Source organism: Argopecten irradians, chromosome 6, assembly GCF_041381155.1.
Source record: "Argopecten irradians isolate NY chromosome 6, Ai_NY, whole genome shotgun sequence".
Lineage (NCBI taxonomy): Eukaryota > Metazoa > Mollusca > Bivalvia > Pectinida > Pectinidae > Argopecten > Argopecten irradians.
Window position 1 is genome coordinate 10,899,973 of NC_091139.1, and position 11,111 is coordinate 10,911,083.

General features: G+C 36.3%; 1 protein-coding gene across 6 annotated transcripts in view; it reads left to right on the forward strand.

The window, feature by feature from the left end:
• LOC138324959 (interleukin-6 receptor subunit beta-like) overlaps positions 1-10,433 on the forward strand; it is an 88,236-nt gene extending 77,803 nt beyond the window's left edge. For 5 of the 6 annotated variants that reach the window (XM_069270247.1, XM_069270248.1, XM_069270250.1 and 2 more), the window contains 15 exons: positions 318-447; positions 962-1,140; positions 2,646-2,785; positions 3,027-3,174; positions 3,419-3,513; positions 3,719-3,938; positions 4,294-4,472; positions 4,737-4,911; positions 5,228-5,389; positions 5,657-5,818; positions 6,419-6,509; positions 6,769-6,844; positions 7,080-7,133; positions 7,769-7,927; positions 8,231-10,433. In XM_069270247.1, the coding sequence (XP_069126348.1) occupies positions 318-447; positions 962-1,140; positions 2,646-2,785; positions 3,027-3,174; positions 3,419-3,513; positions 3,719-3,938; positions 4,294-4,472; positions 4,737-4,911; positions 5,228-5,389; positions 5,657-5,818; positions 6,419-6,509; positions 6,769-6,844; positions 7,080-7,133; positions 7,769-7,927; positions 8,231-9,205 (2,945 nt within the window). In that variant the 3' untranslated portion in view covers positions 9,206-10,433. The remainder of the gene's footprint in view (positions 1-317; positions 448-961; positions 1,141-2,645; positions 2,786-3,026; positions 3,175-3,418; positions 3,514-3,718; positions 3,939-4,293; positions 4,473-4,736; positions 4,912-5,227; positions 5,390-5,656; positions 5,819-6,418; positions 6,510-6,768; positions 6,845-7,079; positions 7,134-7,768; positions 7,928-8,230) is intronic. The other variant, XM_069270252.1, reaches the window with a different exon arrangement.
• The last annotated feature ends 678 nt before the right edge of the window (positions 10,434-11,111 follow it).

Below are 11,111 nucleotides of genomic sequence, written 5' to 3' on the forward strand. Positions count from 1 at the left end.
TCTCCAAAATTCTGAGTTAAATAAGTTACTCGTTAGAGTTAGCGTGATTTGTGGTGTTGATTAGCAAGGAATTCCATTTTATACTGTTGAAATGCCTAAAAGAAAATTTTCATAAAATGTATGTGTTTCTAGAAGAAATAGATTGTAAGAATATAACATGGCCAAATTAAGCCAAAAGAAAATGGTTCACTCCCAGATATAATGAAATCTAATACTCTTCATAGACTAAACGATTTTGAAAAAAAAAACCTGTGAGTTCCATTACCGATTGGTATCATGTTATGTTGAGTGTTAAGTATCATTGGATGTTTTTACAGATGCACCTAAGGTTGTGGAGGACATTGACTGTCGCGTGTATAACTGGGAAAACATGACATGTGTCTGGGATCTGGGGGTCAGTTACATCCACATGGAGGACATCAAGATCGACCTTGTCTGGACCGTCGAGTAAGTAATAGCACTTGTATTATAACAGACATGTTGATATGTCTTATAATTAGTGATGTTACTGGTATCGGCAAATATCATTTTGTTAATTAATTCCCTTACTTATCAAATTGATTCTATAAATGAAAGGTTAGCCTGTCTAGTGGCAGTCGTCTTGGAACCCTGATGTCTGGCGATTATTTTCTTGCAACTAGACAAGTTGCATATTACTACTGATTCATTAAGCTGTATGAGGCCTTTGGGATCACTCTATTCTGATGCTGCGAAAATTTCATCTTTGCACACTTGAAACAACAGAAATTACAGAAATAAGTAGCCAGAAATTAAAATTGGTTTACATTATATGCATGTTTTATGTCTTATCCTGCAACCAGCATTGGTGGTGTCAGAATAAACCTACAACATATATTTTTACTGTAATTGGCGCCGTGCTGTGCGCACCAATTCAACTGACTTGATTACAAGGCATATATTCTCTGTATATACCTGATGTATTGAATTCCTCTCCACACAGGTACATGGAGCATGCTGACTGTCCCCATCCAACCCCTACCTCTTGTACATGGAAGATGGGCGCATTCGACAGTACATACTACGACGGTATGATGTATTACATGCAGTTGACTATTCACAACAAACGTACCGGAGACATGGCGAAGTCCGGAGTCATTAAGAAGGACACACGGCGTATTGGTAAGGGAAACAACTTATTATGTAGACATGCAACAATACGTCCCAGCCCTAGGGCGTTAAATAGAAAGTGTCGCAGACGTCTTATACCCTGTAACATCATAGTGATGACAGCTTCATTATTCCTGATAATTGGACTTGTTTATGTACGAGAATTGTGTGTTTATGCGTTCTACCTTATGAGTGAGAAATAGAGCCTCCTTTGTTAATATGGAGGCTAATACAACAGAAAATATGTGTTACATGGGTTCTTCTTGTTTACAGATAAAATAAACCTTGTTGTATTATTGTCACTGTGGAAGGTTACAGTATAAAGTATACATGTATTTCAATTAATTATCCCCCCGCTTTCTGCGAAACGGAGGAAATTTGGGTTTGTCCGTCTGTCTGTCTGAAACACTTCGTTTCCGTACAATAACTTTAACAAATGTAGATCGATTTTCTTCAAACTTGGTAACAAATAAGCAAGGAGGATCTGAACAATATTCACCATAGCCCTCGACCTCCATTGATATTGTTAAACGTTCAGACCATAAAGTACATCAATCTGAAATAAACATATCAACTGAAATTCACACATTTTATACCGAATCTGAATATCTCGTATAGCTGTGCCAAGAATATGTATTAACATTTACATCAAATACAATATAACCCCATCAAATACCTATTACTTATTGACTACGAAACGCAATTCATGCAGAATTTAACGAAATAGTGGAATATGGAAATAAGATTGCAAGGCGTCATGATTTGGTTTGTTGGCCAACGAAGCTGTTTTGTATTCAATATTTCCAATGCAGATTTCCCATCACATGCTATACCTAAGGTTAATCTGTAGATATAATGTGGTGTTCTCCCGCTAGCCTCATTTCCATTTATTTCCCATCAGCACGGCCAGCTAAGGTGTAATGCTCTGTAACAATATGGATATCTGCCATTTGTAATCCTATTGAGGCCAGGCACTAATGGTTGTATGTCATGCACATTAAACTGTGTTTTCTGTTGAGAAATAGTCAGTGTTGACACCCCAAAAGTATTTTGTATAATAATGAAGACACGGATCCAAAGAGTCTAGAAATTTGGAATTAATTTCTCGGTAAATAATGACGGCTACCTCATCTAAATCATACTAGATACATTGAATATTTACAAAGTAAGTTGTAAAAACATTTAAGATTTCCAATTTGACATGAGGTAGAAATTTGTGTTAGAATTTGTATTTTTCTGTATTAGCTAGATTACAGTTTTTATAATCATCCAGATTTTTATTGTCTTATATTTTGAGTTGTCGTTAGTATTCTCTCCCCCTATTGTTGAGTCAGCAGCGGTCAGTAATGGCCAGTTCATCTACTATTACAGTATTATCTCCCCTTTTAGTTGAGCCATCAGCGGTCAGTAGCATCCACTACACCTGCTAATTCAATATTATTTCCTCTTACAGTTGAGCCAGCAGCGGTCAGTAATGTCCACTACACTTGCTCATTCAGTATTATTTCCCTTTACAGTTGAGCCAGCAGCGGTCAGTAATGTCCACTACACCTATAACAGTACGTGTATGAACTTCGCCTGGTCTCACTCTCGTCCTAACAACAGCAAGGTGTTCCACATCCAGTACAACTCAGAATGGGACCCACATCATTGGAAGGTAAGTCATGTACAAGTGCTGAATGTCTATGATTCTTCTGCTTTGATTATATGCATTACAGTTAAGGCTCATTTATCAAGCCACATTTGCTTAAAATTCTGACAAATGTGGCTGCATTAGAATGGAGACAAGACATATGAATAAAGTGAATAAAGTATGAGCTGAATTTAAAATCAGATTGTGCTGTAGTCTTTAAGAAATTGAAGCATGTGCTTAAATTTTGTTGCACTTTATTTCACAGAAGTTTGAGATTTCTAACGGCAGAACCAATGTTACGATATGTGGACTAACACCCTACACGATCTATGTAGTGAAGATCCGTAGCTCTCCTCTGATCGATGGCTTCCTGAGTAAAGAAGTGGACACAACCCTACTGACCAAGGAAGATGGTAAGTGTCTTGATAGCAATTAAACCTGTTGATAGATAAAACAGCTTAGAGTTGTTAAATCAGTAGTGATAACAGGAATTTCCTGTAAATATCTTTATAACCTCAAAATTTTAATATTGCAAGTTTAGTAACTAAGCAATTGGCATTAAGATTCATACATGAAAAGACAATGGTAAGCAAACTTACCTGGAATGGTTGTGCTGATTGAAATTCTAATGTTTGAAAATAAACATCTATATTTTAGTACCTGGTGCTGCCCCCTCTCTCCAGTCGGGCTGTTTTTCAGAGCAGACGTGTGACATGCTCAAAGACTGCCGCCAGATCATCCTTTACTGGCAGGTATGTAGCTGATAAGTGATTGAAATTATGATAAAACAATTTGTGGTGAAAGGAAAGGTAATCTTTTGGCTTTTTTTGTCTAAATTTTTACAGGTAGATATTAATCCAAGCCCGCTAAGTGATACTAAAAGAGCGTGCTATGTTTCTGTATAGAACACCTTTCCATTTGAAAGTGTAATTGTATGTCCTTATTTGGAATTTCCAGCCTATTCCAAGAACAGCAGCTAATGGGATGATTAAGTACTACCAGATCACCAAGGTAACACAGAGTACCGGTAGTAAGGAGGAGACGTATGTTAGTCACGCTAATCAGGGCAGCCTCGTTCTGGCTCAAAGTCAGGACTACGTGGTCGAGATCCGCGGGGCAACAAAAGCAGGACTTTCACCACACTTTTCAACCATTTTCATCCCAGCTCAGTCCAAAAGTAAGTAACTCTTTATACTAGTTGCATATGTGACAAAATGCTTTCAGAATACTTTATTAAAAATCAAACATTTATCCATGGGAATATACTATGGTGAATTTCCTTTGATGCCAATGTTCATGAGAGAAATTCAGTATATAATGTTCATGAGAGAAATTCAGTATATAGTTTAATTGTTACACTGTTTAAAAACAACTTTAATGCTAAGATCCAGTGTAATTGTCAACTAAGCACTAATAGTTTGCCTTGCTTGCCTTAGATTGATGTAAATTATCTCCCTTTATGCTGACTTATACAAGTAAGTAGTTCAGGATAAACGGTAGATACCTAATGGTTTGTGGTTATTGTGTTTCAGTGCCAGTATTTCCAGAGAACTTTATAGTTGAAGCTGTCAATGCGACCTCAGATGCCCAGAAGCTGGTACGAATGAGTTGGGAGAAACCTCACCTGGATGAAGGGGAAGCTGATCTCTCCATCGCATCTTACACAGTCTACATGTGTAAAGGGTCACCAAACCTACATCGGTGTAGTTCGGTAAGTCATGGGTCAGAATGTATTCCCATCAACCGGTAATTACAAAGTTCAGAAATCAGGGGGCAGAATGTAGCTTGATAGGCCAGCAGTTTCTAAGGTGACTACAAAATTAGGTTCAAGTTAACTCAAGTATAAAAGGGTCAAAAATATTTTTTCAATGACTACTGTTAAAGGTAATGAACAATAAGACTGATTATATTCAGGAAAGGTGAGAGGTCATGGAGGAAAAGATATGCCTATAATTTATCTGTTGATTTTTTTCAGGAACCTTTACAGTGGAAAATTTTGGATTCAGGTGCAAACGAGTTCTACACAAATGTATCCAGAACATCGTTGGAGTTTACTATTTTCGGCATATCCTTGGAAACCAAGATGAACTCTGGAGAGAAAATCAGCAGTGGAATACTTTGGAACTCTTGTCTTTTTAACAAGAACGAAAGTAAGATTATATCTAATATATATACGTACAAAGTTTACTTTTACATTAAGTATTATGAAGTTCAAGGGTAAATGTATTTTTATTCATATGATACTCCAACAAGCAATATTGATATGTTTCTAACAAAGGTTACATTTTAAAATGTAGATAAAGAAAGTATGAGAAATTTATATTGATATAGAAAATGAAGTATTCTTGCAATGTGTTTTAGTATTTGGCTTTATGTGAAAGCATAAATCCTGTGGAATAGAAAAAAAAGTCTTCAATTTAGATATTTCTCAGAGAGGATGAATTTTAAATATCATATTGGTTACAGAGCCTACACTAGCCCCTAAGAACTTTGCCTTGGTGGAGTATCCCGGAGACAACCGTGTCCGCCTGGACTGGGACCTGTTCCAGTGTCACGAATCTCACGGCTACATACACTCCTACCTCATATTCTTCTGTACTGCATCATCAAGGGACGGTAACTGTACAGGTAATCTTCTTAACAATCTCATATGTCCGTGTCTCATAACAGCTGAATACCAAAAGCCTATAGAAACTCTGAAATTAAATTGGCTTTTGAATTACTTTGAACATTTTGAATTTGTTTACATGTTGTATATAACTGCAATAAGTATTTCAGATTTATTAAAAGTACAATATGGTACATGTTAAATCAGACACCAGATAATGCCTTAAAGTAGTGAATATCATATACTTGTGTCTGTACGTACTAACTTTAGCCTTGTTGTAATTTTAGGATTAGTGAAAGTGATGACAGTAAGTGGTAAAACGACGACCTTCACTCTCCACCACTTGGAGACAGAGATGACATATCGTATATGGCTGGCTGCTGAGGCTGAGGCCGGACAGGGACCAGTAACATCACCACTGTACACTACAGTACAACATCCCATCAAAGGTGAGTTATCTCCCCTGTACACTACAGTACAACATCCCATCAAAGGTGAGTTATCTCCCCTGTACACAACTGTACAACATCCCATCAAAGGTGAGTTATCTCCCCTGTACACAACTGTACAACATCCCATCAAAGGTGAGTTATCTCCCCTGTACACAACTGTACAACACCCCATCAAAGGTGAGTTATCTCCCCTGTACACAACTGTCCAACACCCCATCAAAGGTGAGTTATCTCTCCTGTACACAACTGTCCAAACCCCGAAAAGGTGAGTTATCTCCCCTGTATAATACAGTACAACACCCCTTTAATGGGGAAGAGATTTACATAACCCATTTTCCAATGGATAAAAGTTTCATAAAAAAGAAAGTGGCCCTGTATGGTTAAAATTATGAAATTATGAAGAAAAAGAAAAAAAACTTTTTGACGTTAGAAACTGCAGACTAGGATTTAAAGAGTCATTGTTGGGAATATTGATGTTGATCACTTAAAAAACTTACGTTTTTGAATGTAAAATATATGAATCCTTTTACCTCCTGTTTGACTAATGAATCCTGAGTACAATGTTTTAAACATATGTGTATGTTTTGTCTGATATAGTTGGGATATCTATGGAGGAGATCGGAGGTATTGCTGCCGCGGTCGTCTTTGTCTGCCTACTAGCTCTCTGTAGTGTCATCATCTTCGTCAAGTAAGTAGCCTTATATAGACTTGTGAAATTTGTATCTGATCCATGTATCCATACCCTTAGAGAATTATGTTACGTTTGTTGATAATGAAATATTTTCTGTATTACAGTAAAAATTGAAAAATGTAAATATCTTAAGTATACTCTTCTATTACAAGAAAAAAAAAAACTTAAGTAGTAGTTCTGTTTTAGAATTTCTTTTAAATTTGCCTGGGCTATTGTATTTAATGTTTTCATGAAAGTTTTGTTTGTTTTTGTACAGACGTTGTGTTTCTACAGTCAAACAGAAGTTCAAACCGTATGACATCATCATGCCCCATGTTCCCCTTCCTCCTATTGTAAGTATTACATCGACCCTCGAGTTATCTCCCTTTAATTTCATTAACACTGACAAACACACTATCAAAGCAAAATTTGAAATGGAGCCAATAAGATTGATATTTTGGGTGCTTCTAGCTGACTCAAACATGTTCATGTTTGCCAACGGATCAAAACTGGTGAAATTCTTCAATACATTTTAGAAGTTCTATAATTCAAAACATCCGTCAAACTTCTAAATTTTGTTTTGGAAAGAATTTCGTTCCGGACTACAGTTCTTCTTGGACGTCCGGAACTTATTTCTTCAGGGTAAGCATTATGCACTTAGGCATGTACTACCCACAATATTATCTTTGTGTCTAACCACAGTGACCTTCTCTTAGTTTAATGACACCACCACAAGATTCTTCCCCCTACAATTCAATTTTGACTTCCTTAAGATTTCCCATTGTTGTTTGTAGCCATTGTTATCCGTGTGTCATTAGACTAAGGCACCCTATACCACTTTCCTCTTACACTATATGTCTCCTTGTTCTGTCTGTTTAAATGTGGTTTCGTTTCTTTTCGTGAATATATGTCTTTTTTTTCAGTCAATTTTTTTTATATATTAAAGGATATATTATGCTACTTATAAGTTACATTGAATCCTAAAATATTGATAAAGAAAAGATCTAACAATATAACAGCGCTTGTATTATTCTGGTTCATAGATATACAAAATTTCTATTAACATATTAAATATTGCTAAACACAAATGTTATATTTATATATATATAGGTTTTGCCCAATTTATATCATATTGGGTTTTTTGTTCGAAGAAGTACTGCTAAGTTTACAGCTGGTTTAGAAATTATCTTAACATTCACTTATCATTCAGAGTCACCTCAACCAGACAAACATTTTTGTGTTGTATTAGATATTTGTATGAGTTATCTCCCTTGCAGCCAATGCCCGACCCTCTACCCCCACAGTCACCAAGTTCTGATGACTCTGACAGTATCTACGAGAGGATTGATGGTCGCCGACACGACAGTTCCTCACCCTCGTCCCCTGATGGGTCGCTTGATATTCCACTGATCAACAAGACCGGCACTCTCACCAAGGTAGATAATCATGGATTAATGTTCGGAGAGTTAATGAAATTGTGATGAAAATAAAAGTTACTCTTATGGAAATAATGGGAAGATAATTCTTATTCATATTGTTTTCTCACAGTCATTTGGGCACATTAGTGTTTGTAAAAACTATTTTCATACAGGTACATATGTAATAGAATTTATGAGCAAGACAAAACTACCTGATTACATTTTGTAATTGAAAGTTTCATTTTATCAAATGTTTTAATAATAATGCAGTGTTTAATTTTGGACCAAAAATCTAATTAAAATTGAAATCTTCACTTTCAGTCCCAACTGTACGGTGAGCCCCAGAAGATGTATCTACGGTCGGGTGGAGAGAAAGCAGGAACTGACAGTGGCAGAGGCAGTATGATCTCAGCTGCAGGCTCCATCTTCTCACGTCTCCAGCCAGCAGGGGGCACCCTAGAGAGGAGGCAGTATGGCTACGGGGTCACACAAGGTCATCCGCCCCCAACTCCAAGTCGACCTTCACATCACTATGCCTACGGATTCCAAAGCAACAAAACTTTTATGAGAGATCCTCAATCTCCAGTGTGGAAAAAGAAAAAACTGTCCTCTAGTCAGGATGTGTTGAGATCCGCGGAGCCCTCTCCGTACAGTTGTGTGGACATTGTGAATCTGCCTGCAACTGGAAGTGATCTCATGATCGCTTTGGATGGTGGTGCTAGAAGTGTGGGCAGTACGTACAGTGACCCGGCGTACTGCACAAATAATCTCTCCGCTACTCCACTGCGGAAGAAATGTGTCACCCTGCCATCAAAATCTGCAGAGAACTTTCTCCAGCACAGTCACTTCAACATCAAGAGGCACCCTGTTGACATTAAAACATTGCAGGACTACTCCGATAGCAATGACCTTGGGGTGGATATGTGTACACCCTCAACATCCAGGGAAACGGATGATGAAATTTGTGTCGTCCCAACAGCTCCTGTCTCCAATAACATCAAGATGTGCGACAAGGAAGTGGAGATCACAGATGATGAGACTTGTTCAATGGATGAGAATGTTCAACTGGGAGAACCCAAGCGAGACAATCATAATTCCTTACGTGTCAGTAAAAACTATGTGTGCCAAGCACAATTTGAAAAAAGTAAGAAGTGTAAGCCCGGGGTGACTTCATCCCCAAAGCAGCTCAATATCAAACCGGGTTCTCGACCTGTTAGTGAAGTTGTTAACGTCCCGGCTCATTTCTACGGATCTCTGTCTCTTCTAGACACTGACGGTGACGCCACAGAACTGTAACTGTTCAGGTTCTCCTGTTAGGAGATTATTCTAGTGTAGTAAGTTATTGTTGTCATTTCATTTGACATCTCCAGCTGTTGTTTTTGTATTGTTTTTGAGCCACAGGATATTGTTTTGTGACTGTTCTCATACAAGCTCTCATCCATATGAATTGTTTTAAGACACAGGATCTTGTTTTGTGACTGTTCTCATACAAGCTCTCATCAATATGAATTGTTTTGAGCCACAGGATCTTGTTTTGTGTCTGTTCTCATACAAGCTCTCATCAATATGGATTGTTTTGAGACACAGGATCTTGTTTCGTGACTGCTCTCATCAATATGAATTGTTTTGAGCCACAGGATCTTGTTTCGTGACTGCTCTCATCAATATGAATTGTTTTGAGACACAGGATCTTGTTTCATGACTGCTTTCATACAAGCCCCATCATTGTGGAACAACGAAGAGAATGTTGATTTTACTTTGAAATTTCAGAGACTTGATTCAAATTCTTCTGAAACTTAAAATAAGAGATCTGTAAGAAAGTGCTGCACTTAAGCATGTGATAAATCTATATATATTATAAAATATGTAATTTATAAATCTGATAACAAGATTATTCTTGTTAATATCACTGTTATATTAAATTAATATTATTGCATAATATTCAATATTTCCACTCAAAAGTGCTATGTTAACTTATAGAATGGAATGAAACACTTTACACAGATTTTACAGTAAAATCTGAAAATGCCAAAGTAATATGTCTTGAGGGATTTTCAACATAAACAACTTCTTTTTAATCTTGGATAGACATATGACTTTACAAGAAGTTTTCATGCGAACGATTTTAAGGGATGGAGGCTTTTTAAGAATTGTATAATAATTTCATATTGAAGTGTTATAGTTTAAAGATGCTCCACCGCCGACAGAGTGTTAATGATATTCATCATTTGAACAATAATAGGTGTTTAATCGTGTGTATATATGCCTAATTAACACAAAAAAATAATATAAAATAATTTATTTCGCCTTTGGTACATGCGCAATCAGTACTTCATTCCATATAGGATATAGTGTCACGGAATTTTTTCGGGATGCAATTAATTATTTTTCATATTTTTAACTTGAAGTAAAAGTAGAAGCTCAATTTTTTCAATGGTGGTAATGGTGTAAAGTAAGTAACTTTTGTAACTGAAGAAAAATACCCAATCGTCTGCTCCTGTTTTTGATAGTGAAAAAATCCCATTTGTCATATTGAAATGTTTTAGTTTAACTACCATTGGCATTCATTTGCAATATGTTTTTTTCTTATTTACCAATAATGTTTTTGGAATGACACAATCTAAATGTAGATAAGCAATTACATTTTCAAAATTATTAAAATATACAGGCAAACCTATAAATACCACCAAAGTTTCGATGAAAAACTTTTAGTTATACAGGGGTAAAATTGTATTAAAATTGGCAATTTTGAACCCCTCTCCTCCCCGCTCCCCCTGCCCAAAAAAAAGTGGTCTTAGTACAGTAAGCAAGTTGTCTTTACACAGATGTTGTTACTAGGGTGGGTTTTCCTTTAGATTTAAATAAATTGACCAAATCATTAGTTTCTCTTTCATGATTTTTTAATAATCCCTTTTAAGCACACTTTTAAGATCTCAAATCTGTCTAACACAGTAATGTGTTATTCTATGACCATAATATCTATTGTTTTTATGTCTTTTGTATGTATTTGCTCCCTAAATTATATTTATCAGTTGATCTATGTATTTTTATACCGGTAAGGCGCTGTGCAATAAATTCTCTATTCATATATATTCTATACTTCGTCATTGTTCTCGACACAAATCAACATACAGAGCCTACTATATCAAAATCAAGAAAAACATTTTGATTATGAATTGTCAGGGTAGTTTCTTTTAATAGA